General features: G+C 59.2%; 1 protein-coding gene across 6 annotated transcripts in view; it reads right to left on the bottom strand.

Annotated features, from left to right (window-relative positions):
- The window catches only part of CELSR3 (cadherin EGF LAG seven-pass G-type receptor 3), a 28,907-nt gene that overhangs the window by 2,516 nt on the left and 7,829 nt on the right, over nucleotides 1–18,562 (bottom strand). The window contains exons 2-36 of one of the 6 annotated variants that reach the window (XM_023620470.2): nucleotides 17,334–17,984; nucleotides 16,646–16,871; nucleotides 16,218–16,333; nucleotides 15,782–15,870; nucleotides 15,517–15,674; nucleotides 14,821–14,984; nucleotides 14,440–14,565; nucleotides 14,181–14,350; nucleotides 13,569–13,754; nucleotides 12,868–12,984; nucleotides 12,313–12,484; nucleotides 12,011–12,152; nucleotides 11,805–11,925; nucleotides 11,306–11,489; nucleotides 10,895–10,996; nucleotides 10,674–10,688; nucleotides 9,479–9,573; nucleotides 9,052–9,261; nucleotides 8,612–8,807; nucleotides 8,179–8,334; nucleotides 7,614–7,788; nucleotides 6,806–6,973; nucleotides 6,456–6,582; nucleotides 6,162–6,368; nucleotides 5,747–5,921; nucleotides 5,418–5,530; nucleotides 4,868–4,947; nucleotides 4,253–4,376; nucleotides 3,688–3,804; nucleotides 3,435–3,583; nucleotides 3,049–3,164; nucleotides 2,601–2,759; nucleotides 1,854–2,054; nucleotides 1,268–1,486; nucleotides 598–722 (exon numbers count right to left, since the gene is read on the bottom strand). In XM_023620470.2, the coding sequence (XP_023476238.1) occupies nucleotides 598–722; nucleotides 1,268–1,486; nucleotides 1,854–2,054; nucleotides 2,601–2,759; nucleotides 3,049–3,164; nucleotides 3,435–3,583; nucleotides 3,688–3,804; nucleotides 4,253–4,376; nucleotides 4,868–4,947; nucleotides 5,418–5,530; nucleotides 5,747–5,921; nucleotides 6,162–6,368; nucleotides 6,456–6,582; nucleotides 6,806–6,973; nucleotides 7,614–7,788; nucleotides 8,179–8,334; nucleotides 8,612–8,807; nucleotides 9,052–9,261; nucleotides 9,479–9,573; nucleotides 10,674–10,688; nucleotides 10,895–10,996; nucleotides 11,306–11,489; nucleotides 11,805–11,925; nucleotides 12,011–12,152; nucleotides 12,313–12,484; nucleotides 12,868–12,984; nucleotides 13,569–13,754; nucleotides 14,181–14,350; nucleotides 14,440–14,565; nucleotides 14,821–14,984; nucleotides 15,517–15,674; nucleotides 15,782–15,870; nucleotides 16,218–16,333; nucleotides 16,646–16,871; nucleotides 17,334–17,984 (5,651 nt within the window). Of the gene's footprint in view, nucleotides 1–597; nucleotides 1,487–1,853; nucleotides 2,055–2,600; nucleotides 2,760–3,048; nucleotides 3,165–3,434; nucleotides 3,584–3,687; nucleotides 3,805–4,252; nucleotides 4,377–4,867; nucleotides 4,948–5,417; nucleotides 5,531–5,746; nucleotides 5,922–6,161; nucleotides 6,369–6,455; nucleotides 6,583–6,805; nucleotides 6,974–7,613; nucleotides 7,789–8,178; nucleotides 8,335–8,611; nucleotides 8,808–9,051; nucleotides 9,262–9,478; nucleotides 9,574–10,673; nucleotides 10,689–10,894; nucleotides 10,997–11,305; nucleotides 11,490–11,804; nucleotides 11,926–12,010; nucleotides 12,153–12,312; nucleotides 12,485–12,867; nucleotides 12,985–13,568; nucleotides 13,755–14,180; nucleotides 14,351–14,439; nucleotides 14,566–14,820; nucleotides 14,985–15,516; nucleotides 15,675–15,781; nucleotides 15,871–16,217; nucleotides 16,334–16,645; nucleotides 16,872–17,333; nucleotides 17,985–18,562 lie in introns of all 6 variants that reach the window. The other 5 variants (XM_023620467.2, XM_070237693.1, XM_070237694.1 and 2 more) reach the window with 5 other exon arrangements.

Below are 18,562 nucleotides of genomic sequence, written 5' to 3'. Positions count from 1 at the left end.
CCCCTACCCTGCAGATGCCCCAGAGGCACCTGAGATGTCCCAGGTCCCAACTCCATTCTTGTATGCCCCACCCCACAGTGCCCGCAGGCAGGAGGAACTTAATATTGACTGAATAAATCAACAAATGAATGATTTACCCTCAAAGTTAACTCTTCAGCCCAGCATATAAAGTGCCCATATCTTGGCACTGTTTCTGGCCCCTCATTATCCCATACTACTCCCTAAGCAAAGCCCCCAAGTAAAGACTCCTCCTTTCTCCCCTGTCCCTTCTACGTATCAGGTTACCTCCCACTTCTAGGCCTTGGCTCCTGTCCTGCCCCCCTCCACTAACTCAAACCCTTTGGAAGGCATCTATCTCTCCTCCTTAGCCCCAGAGGTGCAAGGGAGGGTGGCTGGCCTCAATCCTATAGCTCCCAAGTCCCTGTTAATCATGTCCCCATTCCGTGCTGGATTTCTGCCCTCAGCCTGTGGCCCCTTGGCTGTGCTGAGCCTGGGGTAACCCACACTGTCTGCCAACCCCCAGCCCATTCTGTGGCAGAACACAGGAGGTTGCCCTAAGCTGACGAGGGTGTGAGTTGGTGGGTGGACTCTGCTTACTCTGAGTCCGGCGACAGCTCCGAGATGCTGTGGGATGTGGCAGAGCGTGGCGTGGAGGGCCCAAGTGCCGAGGCAGTGGCAGAAGGCGTGGCAGTGGTGTGAGGGCCCGAGGGTGTGCTTGAGGACTGCACAGAGGAGGAGAGAGCCGAGGAGTTGAAAGAGGCGAGGATAGAGGAGAGAATGTCCAACTGCTCTGTGGAGGGGCCGTGGCTAGGGCCACTGGCTGGGTCCTCCCTAACTCTGAGCAGCTGCGGGGGTGGCCCAAGGCCTTCTCGTGAGGGGTGCCGGCTAGGCCCGTGGTCTAGCCGCTCCCCTGAGTTCGATCTCCTGGATAGAGAGTCCAGGGGCCGGGATGGCAAGAGGGGGTCCCTTGAGAGTTGCCGCTGGGGAGACAGGGGCAGAGGTGGGGGCTGTGGGTCAAGGTCCTGGGCACTGTGGGGCAGGGGCAATGTGCTCAACCACTCGCAGGGTGCCCCTAAGTCCAGTGCATCCCGTGATCTGAAGCGGCCAGCCATGGAGCTAGGGTAGTCCCTAGGTGGCTGCCTCCGTGGCAGGGTGCTGCCCCGATCTCTGGGCTCCAGGCGGCCTGGCACAGCATCCAGGCATTCCTGGGAACCTGGCCGACTCAGGGGACGCAGAGTGGGGGCAGGGGCTTCCTCCAGTCGCTCACGGCTCATCTGCCGCCGGAGGAGCAGGTCCAGCTGTTCTCGAGAGGAGTAGCGGCTTGCTGGTTGTGAAAGGCTACCTGTGCCCCCTCCGGCATAGATGCGACCATAGGAGGCAGCCGGCACAGCGCAATGGCCCAAGGTGGCTGCACGGCACCAGGACAATTCAGGGGGACCTCGGGTCTGTGGCATCAGTGGGTACTGCAATCGGTTTTTCAGGATGCCTGTGAGACAGACAAATAGGGGACAGGGTGTGTATGGGGGGGGCAGGAACTCCCTGAGTCTAGGGATATACAGCCTCTGGGATCCCTGACACAGGATTGGGGGCAGAAATCCCTTGGGGAGGGGCAGAGGCAGCTCCTAGGAATTCCAAAGAGGCAGCAGGACAGGGGTCAGAGCGAGGAGGCAGTAATCCCCTGGGTCAGGACAGGGGCAGTCTCCAGGGATCATGAAGCAGGGTCGAGGAGCAGAAACTCCCCAGATTAGAGCAAGAGGAGCTCTCAGGATGCCTGTGAAGCAGTTTGGGATTAGGAGACTGAAATGGACAGTCCCCAGGGTCCCTCAAGTGCAGACCAAGGTCAGGGATCATACCTTTCCTCTGGTGCTGGGCCCGGCCCAGGGAAGTTTCATCTCCACTGGTCAGGGCCAGGTCAGGCTGATTGTTATTGGCTGCATCCTTGCTGGTGTCCAGCCCCAGGCGCCTTTCAGAGCCCCAGGTCTGCAGAGCACAGGGAGCAGCCTCACATTCCCCCAGGGCTGGCCAGTAGGACAAGAGGTCATTGCCATCCACATCTGTGGAGCCAGGGCAAGTTACAGGAGCGTCTGGGTTGACCCCAGTGACTCATGACCCCTGTTATCCAGACTCAGTGACCCTTGACCCTAATGACTCCTGAAACCCTGGCTATTCTCATTGAGCAGAAGTAGGAATCGGAGGGTGTCTCTCAGAGATCAATGGAACCATCCAGGGAGGGGGTTACTGATAAGCCCCCTACTTCTGACTGGCGGTGGACAGAGACTTGGGGTAGGGCAACCTGATGGTCAAGGGGTCAGGAAGACCAGGCTGAACCCCAACCCAGACAAGGGGCTGGAGGGATGACACATCACCCTATAACAACCCTGACCTTGTTCTTCTGTTGCCCAGGCTGTTCCTGGGTCTCTAACCAGCAGAACACTGCTGGGAGGCTGGATGGGGAGAGGTGCTCGGGGGCCCAATGCTGACCCCAGGTTCCCCATAAGTCAGTCCTGGGAATCCTCAGGGACTAGCAGGGTTCCTGGGTCACATCTAAGTGGAATATGGGGCATGTGTTGGTCACCCATAAAGTCAGAGGGCCCCATCACCTTTGGGATGGGTGAGGAGCCTCTCACTCTGGGCTGCCCGGCGGAGTGGACGCTGGAAACGCCCTCGTGTCCGACCGTTGTCCTCACTTTCTGAGGATGGGATGGACAGACTTCTCTCCTCCTCCAAGGACAGGTCGCTGTCAGAGTCGGAGTCTGCGCCTGGAGGTGGGAAGGTCAGGAGGAAGGTACAGCAGTGGCTTCGGGAGGTGAGGAACTTAGGGAGTCTTAAGGGTGACTACAGCAAGGAGACAGGGGTTGGGAGCTTGGCGGGAACTTGGGAGTAGGGTAGGAACTTATCAGGAGATCAAGGGTGGGTAGGGGCCTCCTGGGGCAGTGACCTGGGGAGAGCTTGCCCTACTGCAGTCAGCTGCTGCTTTCAATTTTGGCAGAAGAATGAGGAATCAGGGAGAGATCCTCTGCCTCCCTCCTCCCTGGCCCAGGCCCCCACCTCCACCAGCATCTCGATGGAACATGGCCACATCCAGGTCCGTGGGGCCAGCATGAGCCTGGAGGCTGTGGTCAGTGTGGTCAGCAGCCGAGCCATGTCGAACCAGGACATTGTCCCTGGAAATGTAGGAGCCCCCCATCAAAGAGGGATGTGATGAGGTGCTGGGAGTCTGGGTGTCTGTGAGTGCACAGCCAGCTGCATGTGGAATGGCTCTGAAGGCATCCCTGGGTGTGTGGCAGGAGGCATCTGGGGCAGAGGCAGCAACAGAGGCCCAGATGGCTGAGATGAGTGGAGCCACTGCCTTAGGACCTGGTAATGCCAAGCCCTGGCAAAGTGGAGCTGCTGTGAGCTGTGTGTGCCCCTCACAAGGAGGCCCCTCCACTCACCTGAGGTAGCTGCGGCCCGGTTGGCTGTCTTGGTCCTGGGTCCGGCCAGAGCGGGCACTGCTCACTGAGGAGACGGTGGAGGCACCAAGAGTGATGCGGATGAGGCCACTCTCCTCAAAGAGGGCCGTGTTGTTGTAAGCCCCAGGCCCCTGGAGGAGGGGGTGGGAAAAGGAGTGTGAGCCAGCCCTGGAGAAGCCTCAAACCCTGGCCTCTCAGGCCCCCACCCTGACTCCCAGCCATGGGAGCCCCTCACCGTCCCAGGTGCTGGTCTTGCCTCCTCAGGCACTGCCTTCCTGCCCAGACAGGCTGGTGTCCAGGCAGCCCGAGCATCTGCATTCAGGACACAGAAAAGCAGCAGCACCACCAGGCCCTGTGGGTCAGTGAGAGGTCAGTGAGGGGTTGGTGAAGGTCAGTGAGAGATCAGAATTGAGTCAGAGAAGATCAGAGTAGGGCCACCAGGGGGTGAGTCAGGGCTGGTATAAGTCACTGTAGGTCAGCAAGGGAGGTCAGTCACCACAGGTTAGTGTGACTCAGTGAGGAGCCCAAAGAGGGACTCAGTAAGGGAGTCAAAGAAAGTCAGCAGAGGCAATGAGGGGCCAGAGTGGCATGAGTGACTGGAGTCAGCAAAGGTCAATTAGACCAGCAAGCAGCCAGGAGCCTCAGTGTGAGTGAAGGTCAATCCAGGATCAGCACCCAATCTGGCGTCAGTCATCCAGTAGGAATGAGCTCCAGGCCTGGGGTCAATGTCCTGCCCAGGGTTGGACCCACCCTGCTGAAGCCCCATCTGGTTCGGGGTGAGAGAGGGGCACCAGAGTTACCTGGAGCCCACAGAGGCCAGCGTGGAGGTAGTAGAAGGCCAAGATGCTGTGGTTGATCGCCAGGAGACCAAACAGCCAGGAGGCACTGATCAGTAGAAGGAGCAGAAAGGAGCTGCGAAGGGTCCTGCCGCAGGAACATGGAAGGACACAGGAGAGGACGTGCAAGGGTCACGCAGGGCTCACGCAGGGGACACAGGAGGATGCACGGGGTCACACAGGGGACACATAGGGGTCATGAAAGGAAAGAAACTCACATAGGAACATGGAGGACTCAGAAGGACACTAGGGGAGATGAGGGGTCACAGAAAGAACCAGGAGAATACTCAGGGAGCCATGAGGGGACATGTGGAAAACACACAGGAAGTGGGCCATGAGAGAAGACATGGAAGACAGTGGGGAGATACGGGGCCGGGGGCAAAGTGAGCCAGGCCATGGGAGACTCAGGAGACAGCAGGGCAAAAGCATATTTGGGGCCAGAGTATGACAAGGGCACCAGAGAGGAACCGCAGGGAATGGAGCCCAGTGAGCACCAGGGATGCTCTGGGCCCCCAGAACCCCCCCAGGAGGGGGTCAGCACGCTGAGAATCCCCCACTTCTCCCAGCCAGCCAACTCACAGCACAGAGCTCTTCTTGGCCTCCCTCTGCCCAGTGGAACAGGATGTGCGGGCAGCGAGGAGAAACATGGTCCCATTCATCTGAACCCACGGCCAGACATGTGGAGCAAGGGCCGGGCAGAGAGAGACAGAGATAGTGAGAGCCAGACAGAGAGAGATGGGCACAGAGACCAAGACTCACAGAGAGAGGCAGAACTAGTGAGAAGCACGTGCACACTCACATACACACACAAAATACAGAGATCAGCAACAGGGAGACAGAGCAGCTTAGAACCATAGAAAAAGTCAGAGACAGGGAACCAGAGAGGGACCGAGAGATTGAGATGGAGAGAGAGATACAGAGAGACAGAGGCAGGGAGAGCAGCCGAGTCTCCGAGGCCATGCCTCCCATCTCCACGCCAGTGGAGTGGGGAACAGAAATGGAGGACGGGCCCCGGAAGCCTGAGGACTGCCACCTGGCACCCCTCAGCTGACACCACCACACCTGTTGAAGGGCCCCCTTCCCCTCACAAAGGGGAACACACAGGTGCCACTGAGTGCAGGGCACTCACCACAACGACGAGGACGACAGGGCCTGCGAAGCTCCAGATGAGAGGCTCGTAGACCGAGATCCAGCAGAAGTCAGGGTTCCCATAGCCCTCAGGATCCAGGCCAACGGTAAGGCCTGTGGGGGAGAAGGGAGAGGAGGGAGGGGACATGTTCTAGAGCTGCTGACCTCCTTATGTAGGGGGAGGAGCCGAGGGTGAGGGCAGAGCGGGTTCCTCCCTGAGCAGACAGCATGGGGGTTTGAGGTTGGGGCAGGATCTGGACTGGGGGCAGGGTGAGGACCTCAGGCCATGTGATAGCCGGAGGTCAGGGGTCATAGTGGGGAGTGCCTCACCCAGCAGCACAGCAGGGACGCCCCAGCCCAGGGCGTGGTAGAAGCGCATGGCGCCGCGGTCCACATTGCGGGGCTCAACCTGCATGCGGTAGAGGTGCAACCCCTGCACAAGGAGCCACGCGAAGGTGCTGAGGAAGAAGTAGTGCAGGAGGATGGCGACCGCAGTGCACACCAGCTGAAGGCAGGGTAGGGGGACGTCACAACCTCTCCTTCCTTCCCCGACTTCTGACCCCTACCCCAAGCATCTGCTTCCCACCTCTGACCCCTAAACCACAGCATCTTACCCCAGTATCCTTGCCCCAAACCCTGGCCCCAACCTAAGCATCCCTGACCTCTGACCCTGAACTTTAGCCCCAGGCCTTCCTGGGCCAGGTAAGGTCATCAGGTCACAGGTCCCGTGGTCCTGACCCTGCACCTGGTTTTGGGTCCTATGGATCCCCAGCAGGAAGAGGAGCTCTGCCACCCCCAGGGCAGCTGCCACATTGGCATGGATCCCACGCATGTTGGACTTGAGGCTGCGGAGGCTCAGCAGGATGGCCGCAGTCAGCAGCAGTGCAGCCACAGACACTGCCACAACCACATGGGTGAACACAGCCAGCAGCTCCAGGTCACCCTCCAGCCGCTGTGGGGACAAGCATGGTTGCTGGGGTGTTGGGCATCCCTGCCCTTTCACCCTCCCACTTCCTTGGGACGCTGAACACAGCCCCACCTCACGGGGGGAGGCATCCATGAGGACCCCAAAGGTGCCTGTCCGGCTGCAGCGGCACCGTGCGTGGGACCCGTTCCTGTGCACCAGCTCGCAGTCCCGTGCTGTCCACATGCCATGCTGGTCCGCCCTGTGGCCACAGGGCAGTTAGACCTTCCATCTGCTCTGGGGAGTGCCCCATTGCCAGGTGGGGGTTTGTGAGACATGGTGGGAAGGGCGGAGGGTGCCTGGAGTTGGGGAGCAGCATTCCTCACAGGCCTGGGTGTGCAGGGGCATTAGTGGGGCCCCCAGGGGCAGGCTGGGCCTCCCAGGGGCTAACGGGGGACCAAGGGTTTCAGAGTGGAGGTCCTCACGGGCCAGGTGGGTCCCACTGCACGCAGATCGCCTTGCTCCGATTTGCTGTCTGTAGCAGGCGGAATTCGAGGCTGATTGGGGATTCCAGGACACCCCTTAGGAAGTTGCGTCCATGGAACACAGCCACGCTGACCACCGGAGAGTTCATAACAGGGTTCTGGGGAAGCCTGAGGAGACACCCCACCTGGGCTTGGACACTGCTGACCTCCCCAATCTCTGACTGCCTACCTCACTGTATTCATGCCACTTGCTATGGCCAACCCAGCATCTGGGATGCCCTAGAGTGGATGCTGTTTTTGAGAATCCCTTCAGCCTCTGCTAGGCTGCTTCAAGAACAAAGGTCCATGGCCTACCGGGGTGTCATGGTTCTGCAGAAATGGCAGGTTCTCTGCAGCCAAAGGGCTTCCAGACCCACTGCCCACACTGGGGTCTGGGGCCCAGGTAGCTCCAGACTGTTTGCCTCAAGCTGCCCTCCCTGCCACCCCCATCTGACCTCCATCAGTCAGCCCGTCTTGCCTGACTCTATCAGCCAGCTTGCCTGCCTGTACCTGGCTCCTGCACCTTTCCCTATGTGACTGTTCTCACCTGTGGTTCTGTGTCTGTCTGCTACTCTGCGCGACTCGACAGAACACAGTTCACATAGAACCCAGCATGGACAAGACTCCCTGGAGCTATACACAGGAGCATCTCCATATGACTGTGAACCTGGTCATTTTCCCACCAAAAAACGGGGTGCTAGGCTGGGTAGAAGCTTGCAGGAAGCTCAAGCGGCTGGGGGGGGGCCTGGAATAACTCCATCCATGGTACCTGGCGCCCCGGCGCTCGGCCTGGAACTGGGCAGGGAGCAGCCCCCCTAAGGTGCGGTAAACGAGGAGGATGACAATGGAGATCCCAGGCTCCGGCTCAGTCTCTGGGGGCGCTGGTGGGGGGGCCACACTTGAGGTGGTGGAGTTTTCTATGCTGCTGCTGCTTGTGGACAGAACTGCCAGGGGAGGGGGAGGAGCCACTATCAGTGACCTCTGACCCTGAGCACCCAAAAATCCAGCTCTGAACCCAACCCAGCATCAAGCATGGGAATCTCTTCCCTGGGAGGACGGGGGGCAGGAGCCCAAAAAGTGGACATGGGCTACCCAGGGCTGGATCCTGAATATCAAGGCCTGTAAGAGGTCATCGCTGGGGAGGGAGAGGCTCTGGGGAGGTGAGAGTATGGCAAGGTGTGGGGTGGAAGGTTGACGTAGGAAGGTGTCACACAGGGGGTCTGACACAGGGGAGGCCTGCCAAGAGGAGAATTGGCAGGAGGGTGACATGGTATCTGGCTTAGTGGAGAGCAAGGAATCAGGATCTGACCCAGTGGTCACTCAAGGGCTCTCACCTTCGGATGGGGACGGCCGTGGGGCCTGGGAAGGCAGTAGCACGTGGGTGTGAGGATCCCAGGCATCCTGGCCCCGGAAAAGGTTGCTGTGGTAACGAGGGTAGCGCCGGGTTCCCCGGGTCGGACTAGGATGCTCCATGCGGTCGATGCTGAGCACTGCCCCGGAGGAAGAGGGATGAGACCCATCAAGGATCTCCTCCCCATGCTGCAGGTCCCACTATCTTGATAGGCTTACCCCCATCCTGTACCCAAGTCTCACAACCCATAGCTTCCTTGCTACCAGCGCAGAGCCTGTCCCTGAAAAGCACTGAGGGTGGTGGCACAGCCCCTTGCCACTAATGGTAACATCAATAGCCCCAAGCCCCTCGGACCTCCAGGTCCTTGCCCTTTCACAGCCCCCTGCCAACCCCACTCCACCCCATCCGCCACATACTGATGTTGGGTGTCACTAGCCCCACAGGATTCAGGTATGTGAGTTCCATATTCCTTGCAAGTGTGGCCGCATATTCTTCCAGATGCTGCACCAGGCCTGCACTGCCTGGGGAGCCCCCAGGGGCCCGCTGCCCCAGTGCTGCCCACAAGTCCCCAGTCTCTGGAGCAAGCAGTGCGGAGCCAGCCCACAGCAGATTCTGGGAGGAGGGAGATAAAAGTGGACTCAGCCAGGTGAGGATGTGTGAAGGGACAGGGCAGGCCTAAGGGGTCTGGTCAGGCGCTCAGAGGGGACCTAGCAGGCAAGGAGGTGGGTCTAGAGAGGACAAGGGAAGAAGGAGAGCCCAGGGCCTTCCCTTCCCCGGGGTTAGGAGGGGCCTGAGTGGGGGATTCAGGGCTGGGGGTCCAGGGCCAGGGGATTGGGAGCACTGGGCACAGCCCCACCTCGTTGAAGTGGGCGTCCTGTGTGGCTGTTAGCCCAAAACCCTGCTGGTGGCTCTCAAAGGTCAACAGGTGGGCCAGCAGGCGGGCAGTGACTCGGATATCTTGGCTAAAGTAGTGGTCAGTGTGGCTGGTCACCTCCCGCAGCCTCTGAGCCAGCTTCTTGGCCTCCACAGTATCTAGTGCTGTCTTATTCAGCTCTAGGCCATCCAGCTGCCAGGACAAAGATGGGGTGGTTGCTCTGTGGTCCCTTAGGCCTTTCTCAAAAGCCTCACAGGAAGAAGGGTTTGGCCAGAGTAAAGGGCAACCAGGAAAAGCCCAGGAGGTCAAGGGCTAGAGCATGATGTCTGGAGCCCACTACAGGCCTGGGTAAGCTGAGGCCAGGGCCAGGGCAGGTCTTGAGTTCAGGGCAAGGTCTAGGCAGTCTCACCAGCAGACTGAGTTCTCGAAAGGCAGGGGAGGTACAGTTGAAAAGGTCAGGCTCCAGCCAACCCTGGTCCTCGTCACATAGCCGCACGGCAGCACCTGGGGACAGGTGATCCCTGGTCAGGTCTGGGACCTGGACACCTTTGCTGAGGAGGTGACCACAGCACCCTCTCCTATCCCAGAGGGAACTCTGAGGCAGAGACCAGAGTAGTAGGCACCTGTGGCTAGAGCTGTGGATGGAGCAGCCCCAGCCCCCAGCCAAGGCAGGCCCTAGCTTCTTGTCAATTCTTGAGGGGCCTGTGGACCATTCTGAACCACCAACTACAAGCACAAGAGTAGGGCTGCCCCCACACACACGTGCACACTCACACCCCAATGCTCACATCTGCACACTCATAGATGCGTGGACCAGGACAAACACAGAAGCACAATGCTCTCTCATACACATACACAGACATGCCAACACAGACCAGATTTTCCAGCAATATTTTGTGACCAAAGGAGGTGAGGGTGGAAGTTCTCACACAAGTTTTAACTGCCCCAGTGGTGACTTTGCTGCCATCTCTCCTTGTCTGTGGGTTTGGGATGGGGGTTAAATATTGAATGAGAATTAACCTGGGCCTTAAGGGAGTTTGTATCCACTAGCAAGTAGGACCCTAACTTAAACACAGAACCTCCTCTCCCCAAGGCAGACTCACAGACGCGTGCACAGGCACAGAAAAACACACACATGAGCATGCATACACAGTCTCTGTCCAGCCACTGCGGAGACCTCAAGCAGCAGAGAGGGTTCTGCAGGGGCCTTAGGCAGGGGGAGGGGCCCTCAGGTAGCAGGGAGGAGTCTGTAGGGTCCTCGAACAGAGGGGAGAGCTCTTTCATAACTTCAGGCACTAGGGAGAGGCCTGCAGGGATCTCAGGAACTGAAGAGGGGTCTGCAAGGACCTTAGGAAGTGGGGAGGGATCTTCAGGATCCTCAGGCAGTGGGGAGGGATCTCTGAGGACCTTAGGCATCAGAGAAGGGGCTCTGGGGCCCTCAGAAAGCCAAAAGGGGCCTCCAGGGACTTCAAGCAGTTGGGAATAGCTTTTAGAAACCTCAGGCAGTGGGGAGAGGTCTGTAGGGACTTCAAGCAGTGGGAGGGATCTGCAAAAGCTCTGGCAGCGGAGCAGAAAGCGCACCTGAGCAAACACGTACCCCTTACCTGCACCCCGCAATCCTGCCCAGAAGCCAAGAGAAACAGACGGAGGCTCAATGAGGGGGTGGGAAGGGACCCAGAGCCCCTAGGAGGTAGTGAGGGGCCCACATGGACCCCTACCCTACTCCCACCTCTTTGCAGGAACAACTCAGAAAAAGAAGTGGCTCCAGCAGTCAGAGGACAGGCCCACCCCCACCTAAGTGATGTGCCTGTCCCCCAGTACTCACCCAGGGCCCCCCGAGGACAGGGCACTGAGGCCAAGACACCAAATTTGGTCTGGGGCCACCACACGCCAGATCTCAGGGACTTGGGGCAGGCATCATAGAGCACTAGGGAGAGAAGAGGCACTGAGCCAGACGGCCAGAGGCTGGGACAAGTGACAGCCATGCTCACTGCCCTTCTACCACTCACCTCAGGCTAACCACCCACCACTCCCCTGCTGGTCTCACAGGAGCTGGCCTGTCAGATTGTGATAGGTCATCAGAATACTTGGGGAAAATGTGGAGGTCCCTGGGCGTAAGAGGTCTCCCTTAAAGAAGCCCCCTAGAGTCCCCACCTAAGGAGCCAAGCATGCCATGATACTTGGTAGCATGCCAGAGCCAGCCCTCTGTATGCAGAGCTGGGTGGAGTCTGCTCACCCCGGCAGCCGCTGGCTGTCACCTCTGCGAAAGGACTGTCACAGCTGTTGCACTGGCGGCCAAGGGCTCCTGGGCGACAGGGGCACTGCCCGCTGTGGGGTGCACATGAACGTGAGGTGGAGCCCACAGGGTAGCAGTCACAGGGGAGGCATGAGTCGCTGTCCCGAGGTCTGTAGTGGAACTCCTGTTTAAGAATGGGTCAGGGGCCTGAGGTCAGAGGTCAGAATTTAAGGTAGGGGTCTCAGGTCAGGGCTTGGGGAATGAGTGGAATCAAGGGCAAAGGGTCAGGAGAATAGTGTTCACAGGCCAGAAGGAAGACTGGGCCTCAAAGGAAATGTAAGGGAGGGACACATAAAAGTCAAGGACAAGAGACAGCCATTAGATCACAGGACAGGGGTAAGAGGTCAGAGTCAGGTGACAGAGGTCAGCAAGATGAATAAGCACCACAAATTACATCTAGAGAAGAGTTAAAAGGTCAGGGATCGGGGGCCAGACACACCTTGCAGTGACACTGCCCGTTTGTCTTGTTGCAGTTGGGGTCAAAGCCCTTGTGAACATCACAGTTACAGGGGCCACAGGTTGGGCTCCCCCACCAGCCCCGTGGGCACTGCTGGTCCATTCTGGAGGTGGACAGCCAGGTGAGATGCTTTCATAATATCTTAGTGAGCCTCCCTTCCCCCAACCACGTCTTTCCCAGCCCCTTACCTGTGCTCACAGTGGTGCCCAAAATAGCCACCTACACAGTCACAGATATAGCCATGGGGGGCTCCTGGGAGGTGCCGGCAAGACCCCTGGTTCTGACAGGGGTTCAAGAGGCAGGCGTCCACACAGCCTGGACCATAGTAACCTGCAGGTTGGGTCAGGGGGCTCAGGATACTGACCACAGAGCATGAGAATAACACCTGTTCTTCTCAGTTCCCACTTCCTCCAGGCTCTCCAGGTCCCCCAGTCTTCACCATGAGCCCCTGGTTCCTGCCCATGTCACCCTGTCCCCCCTCAGGCCCCACCTGGCCAGCAGGTGCAGGAAAAGGTCTGCCAGAGGTCTCGGCAGTCAGCGTGGGGTGGGCAGGGCCCAGATGCACAGGCATTGGTCACGACACAGCCAGGTTCCACATTCACTCGGTGGCTGGGAGCAAGCAGGGCCGGGGACCCCAAAGGTGTGGAACCGAGCCATACCCCCTGTGGACACAGCCAGCAAGGGGTGAGACCCATGTCAAAACACCTCAGCCCCAAGTCCTGCAGAGCCAGCCATCTGTCTGATGACCTCTGACATGCAGTCTCCCTCAGATCCCCCAACAAAGCCCATACCCTCACCCCAATATCCTGAATTCAATCTCCCCCATGGGTCCGCTAATTGTTCTGTCCTTGACACAGACCTATAATGACGCTTGATAATTTAAGCTAGACTCTGACAGAAAGGCTTGACCTGTCTCTGATGGCTCTGGATCACCCGTACCCCATGCCAACCCCCATGTGAATGCAACTTTACAGGTCCCAAGGTGCCCCTGATCTCTGACCACTCACCCTAATGCCCCATATCATGTTCCCATGCTGACCCCCACCTGGATACAGCCAACCAGACCCTGAGGACTCTCCTCTTCACTGCTGGGGGGCAGGCCTCCCACATGGAGTCGCTTTACTTTCAGGCCCTGAAGCTCACTCCCCACCGCCATCGTGTCCTGGGGGAGGAGGACAGTCAGCATTGTGGGGGGCGGGTACTGATGGATCCCTGCCCTGTCCCAGAGTCAATCTTGGCCTTGTCCTAGCCTTGTATGACTATGCGTTGTCCCTCTTCCCTGTCGTCCTGGACTAGGTGAATGGTCTGGGAAAGATCTGCTCCCGAGAGTGGAGGATGCGCTGGAGCACGAGGGATGGTTGATAGGACAGTTTCAGTCAAGAACAGGGCTCAGACAGGTGTCTTTCTCCTGGACCAAGAACAGACCCTGAAACTCCATGATTTTGAGCTGGAGAGAATAGCAGAGACCAGAAGGGGTTTCCAGGAGTTAGGCAAAGTGCTAGCTGCAGAGGTACCCCAAGACCAGGCCAGGAATCTGGGTAGCCTCCCTGATATGAGAGCCTGGTAGTGGACCAGCCTGGCTGGCAGGGTAGGCTCTGAGCAGGGATATGAGGAGGGGCCTAGAGGGAGAAGATCAGACTATGTGCAGTGGAGGGAATTGAGAGGAGCTGGACTAGAGGTGGGGTCAAATGAGGTGAGTCTGGCTGGAAGACTGAGAATGGACTACCCCAGTGTCAGGTGTCAGACCTGGAAGAGGCTAAAATCCAATGAGACCATGAGGACATGGTGGCCCCGCCGGCCACCTGGCTCCTCCTGCAACTCCAGCCGCAGATCGTGCCACCGGCCGTCACTGACAGCCACCTGGTCCAGGAGGAGGTGGGCAGCACGGCCTGAGCCCCTGGTCATGGTCACAGATAGCAATCCCCGATCAAGCTGCAGATAGAGAGACACGGCCCTAGGGTCAGAGCCCCAAGTTGGGTTGGAGCTGGAAGTGTCAGAAAGTGAGATCGGGGGGCTCAAAGGTCAGAACAGCAGTGGCAAGGCTATATGTAGAACATCGGGTGCTGTGCCCCAAGACATTATGTTGCTGAGAATGAGGTTAGGGGGCAGACGTTAGGACCAGGGGTCGTGGATTGGTGCAGCTAGCACGAGAGAGTTATGCTGGTACCCTGCCTCTGCAGAAGATATCATGGTGGGGAAGATGGTCAAGGGCCCAGGTCCAGAGCAGGGTAAAGAATGGTCAGTACACCTAGCAGAGAAGTATGCTGTGTGACCAGGCCCAAACCCACAAGAATGTTGCAGGAGGCATTAGAGATTGAGAACTGAGGGTCTAGGGAGGGGTTGGGAGGACAGACACACCTGACAGAGAAGCGCGCTGTGTGGCCCAGCCTGTACTTGCATCAGGACCCCCTTTGTCGCCCGTGTCCGAAATGCCAGCCCCAGGTACCATGGCACAGACACAGCCATGTCATTTCCAAAGTCCCAGCTCAGTGTGCCGTTGCCATGGAAACGGTGGGGATAGGCCATGGCTGAGGGAATAAAGGAGCAGGGTCACAGGCCCCACCTCAGGAACAGAACTTACCCTGCAGGCCCCTCCTGCCCCACGCTACCCACTCACTGAGCCGACAGTCTCTGCCACCGAAGCCCACAGGGCAGTCGCAGCTGAAGCCGCCCCAGCGCTCTGAGCAGAAGCCGCTATTCTTACAGGGGCCTGAGTCACAAAAGTGCAGCTTGGCCTGGCAGCCTGGGAGAGGAAGGCACATGAAGGATGTGAGAACAGGAGTGGGGACACAAGTGCTGGACAGGACATAAGGGTCAGGGGCCAAAGGGGCCATAATCTCAGCCCCGCGTTCTCTCAGAGGGTAGAGATGGTAAAAGGCAGGCCCTAAAGACTAGGCTGTGACATGGTCCCCACAACCAAAGGAGACAGGGGTGAGGTAAGATTTGAGGCAGTCCTTGTAGTCCTCCACCCCCTCCCTATGATAGGGACATGGCCTACCTGCCGTGGTGCCATTGTTTGCAACAAAGGCCGCCATGTCCACCCGGCGGCCATCAATGTGCAGGTCCCGCATGCAGCCGACGAAGTCCTTGTGGGACACGGGGAAGTTCTCGGGGAGGTTGGGGACACCTCCCAAGAGTAGAGGGCCCGTCAGGTCCAGGGACCTGGGGGTCAGGGGTCCAGGTCATTGGTGGGACTGGGGCCAAGGTAGGGTTGCTCCTGGGGGCCATAGGAAGTATGGGGGGGCTAGGATTCAGAGGGTAAAGTGACTGAGGGAGGAGGGTAAGGCCAGGCTGGGGAAGGAGCTGTGGCCTCACTTCAGTCGTAGGGGTGCAAAGGAGAGCTCACAATGAGCAGATGGTCTGGGGAAAGGTGGAAGAGCTGGGGTTGAGGGCTAGGAGGAAAGACTGAGACTGAGGCAGGGTGGGGATGTGGGGCATTAGAGAGACCAGGAGGAGTAGAGACTTTGGGGGACTGGGAGCCTGGGGATCGTGTGGGAAAAGGGAGTCTGGGGTGGAATACAAGGATGGGGCTAGGGTGAGGTGAGGTTTCAATGTCCTAGTGGGGAGAGGGAAATCTGCTGGTTTGGGGAAAGACGGGGAGTTTGGCAAGCTGGAGTGAGGAGAGGGTTATGTGAAGGGTTGGTGCGGGCTTTGGCAGGCAGAGGGCATGGGGATCTGGGGCTGGGGACCTCACTTCTTGGAGCTTGTTTGCATGCCAGCAGCTGCGCATGAGTAGTTGCCAATCTCAGCACCAAACTGCAGAGCCACCGCCACGTTGCAATCATCCACGCTCAGCACAGCCACCTTGTCCTTGGAGGGGCCCTGAGCACCCCCCAGGGCATCTGTCCGGGGCTAGAGACCCAAGCATACCACTTAACAGGACCCCCAGGGTGACCCCTGAGGGGCAGAACCTGGCATCCAAGCTCCCCCTATACTCCCATGCCAAAGGTGGCACCCACCTTGTTGTAGTATCTCAGGTGCACTGTGTGCCACTGCCCGTCACTCAGGCCCCCTGGAACTGTGGGGCTGACCACCGTGTTGGATTCACCTGTTGAGGGGAATGCATATGGGGGGTTGTCTGGAGCTGCTAAGTATCCCCCCTAAGTCATGTAGGCAGTTACTCCCAGAGTGACCCTGGATGCATCAGATCACTCCCACAACTAGTGATCACAGTGTCTGGTCCAGAGTGCCTTTGACAGATAGGCGAAGCAATAACATTTGGAGATGGACTTTCCCACAAGGAATGGCCATGGAGGTCAGGTCTTCATTGATGTCTGTTTGGCATGGAGGTGTGTGTTCAGGTGTGCAGTGAGGCAAATCCGAGGGGACTTGGGGCTCAGCCATCTCACCCACACATGCACCCACTCGCCCACACACATCCATGGGGGCACCCACCAGTGGAATATGTGAGTCGCACTTGTCCAGCCACAAGCTCCAGGGCCAAGAAGTCGTGTTTCTCATTCAGGCGCCCATTGTAGAAGAGTAGCCCACTTGGCTGCACCGTTGCAAATCTGGGTGAGATAGGCAGAGCATGCGTCAGGAGCAGGACACCTCCTCACACACACCATCCCTGTGACAAGAAGGTTGGCGGGAAGCCCGCCCAGGCTGGAGTGAGAAAGGAAGCGACCAGAGAGGGTGGGACGGGCGGGTGAGGCCAGTGCAGTGAGGTCAGGAGCAGTGATGCTCTGAGACACCCAGGTCGGGCGTCAGGGGAGGGGACGGTGTCCTGAGGGACGTCAGGATGTGGCAGTCAGAAATCTGAGTCAGGGTCATGTAGTTAGGGATGGCTTGGAGACTCGCAGAGATATGGGGCGGGCACCTACGAGATGGACAGTGTGAGGTGGAAGCGCTGCCGCAGGCCTCGGAACATGACGAACGAACTGGGAGGGAAGGAGCGCGCCGCCACCTCGCAGCGTGGGCCCTCGAAGGCGCCACCCGCCGGGCACTGGCAGTGGAAGCCGCCGTCCGGCCCATCTGTACAGGTGCCCCCGTTGCGGCAGACGCCGGGCACGCAGCGTCCGGCCTCGGTGTCCAGCTCACAGTCTTCTCCTAGGGGTCAAGTCGCAGTCAGAAGCAGAAACCACTGCGCCGGCCACTGCTGCAGCGGGCCCCGCCCCTCTAACGGCCGCATGCTTCGAGCAGGTTCCAAGACCTCTGAAAGGTCGAGCTCCCTGTGGGCACGCCCCAATGTGGTCTGGCCCCGCCTCACTCTCGAGCCCTGGCTCCGGCCATGCCCCTCCTAGGGTCCCGCCTGCTCCACGACCACGGCCCCTCATAGCCGCGCCCCCATCCACGGCCACGCCTCCTTCACAACCTCAGCCGGGCCTAGGGCCTCTATTCCCTCATGGCCCTAGGCTCTCTCTAGGTCAAGCTCTAGGTTCCTGGTCTAACCGCGACCCCAGCTGGCTCAAGAATGATGTGCGGTCCTCACGTGCATTGTAGTTCCGCCCCCACGCTCTGCCTGAGGTTCACCCAGCTCTGGCTGGGCCCTCAGCCCTGCGCCCTGCTCACCGGTGAAGCGCGGCCGGCAGACGCAGGTGTAGCCTCCCTCGCGCCGGGCGCAGGCGCCGCCATTGCGGCAAGGGTTGGAGTAGCAGAGGTCGAGCTCGGTCTCACAGAAGTCTCCCGTAAAGCCGGGCGGGCAGCGGCAGCGCAGGCCTGCAATCGGCTGGATGGGTCTGAAGAGCGTGGAGGCCGAGGCCAGGAAGGGCGCAGACGAGTCAAAGCGCAGCACCGACACGCACTTCATGTAGTTCTCGCAGGGCTCGCGCAGGCACACGTTGTCGTCGAAGGGCAGCACGTCCAGAAGTGAGCGGGCGGCAAGTGCTGCGCGCCGCACGTACAGCTGCTCCTGCAGCTCCTCGGAGCTGAACCAAGGACCTGCAGCGCCAGTGCCAGCCCCGCGGGGCGCCAGCGCCGAGAAGCTCACATTGAGCACAGTGCCCCCCACGTCCGTGTCGTTCTGGATGTTGAAGATGAAGACGTCCTCGGCAGGTGTGGCAAGTACCGCGGCCACGCCTTCCAGAAAGTGGCCCAACAGCGGCGACAGGAAGCGTTCCTGCCACATGTTCTCGAGGCGCACGGTCAGGCTGTTAGCCAGCAACTCCTCCGTGATGATGACCACGCGCAGCACGCACTGAGCAGTGACGCTGTGCAGCCCATCTGCGGGCGGGGGTAGGGGCAGTGGTCAGTCTGAGGCCAGTGGCTGCCCCTCCCTGCAACACAAGAGGGCTGGGGACAGTGACTGCCCAGTCCCCCAGCACCTCTGAGTCAGCAGGCTGACCCTGCCAGGACACAGGGGTTCCAGGGCTTGTGACTACTAGCTCCCCTAGCATCAAGGTGTCAACAAGTTGCTGCTTCCTCTCCCCTCCCTCCAACACAAGGAGGGGCCTGAGCCAGGGATCACCCAACTCCCCACAGTGCCCATGGGTCAGTAAGACATTCCTCCAACAGCACACAAGGAGGTCCCTAACTGGTCAGTAACCCACCTTTCCCCAAGTTATCATGGTCAGCAGGCCACCCCAACTCAGGACAAAAAGAGGAACCAGGGCCATGGACCACCCATTCACACACACACCCACACCCTGCCCCGCCCACCCCCCACCCCCGTCACTCTCCAGCATTGCAGAAACAGCAAACATCCTCTCCAAGAAACAAAGAGGGTTCTAGGTCAGGGATGAGCCATCCCCTATCTCTGGTCAGCAAACTGCTTCCCCATGACACTAGAAGGGGCCCTGGCT

The sequence above is a fragment of the Equus caballus genome, chromosome 16, assembly GCF_041296265.1.
Source record: "Equus caballus isolate H_3958 breed thoroughbred chromosome 16, TB-T2T, whole genome shotgun sequence".
In the NCBI taxonomy this organism is placed as follows: Eukaryota; Metazoa; Chordata; class Mammalia; order Perissodactyla; family Equidae; genus Equus; species Equus caballus.
Note: the sequence above shows the minus strand (reverse complement) of the source record. Positions and strands in the feature narration are given on the sequence as shown.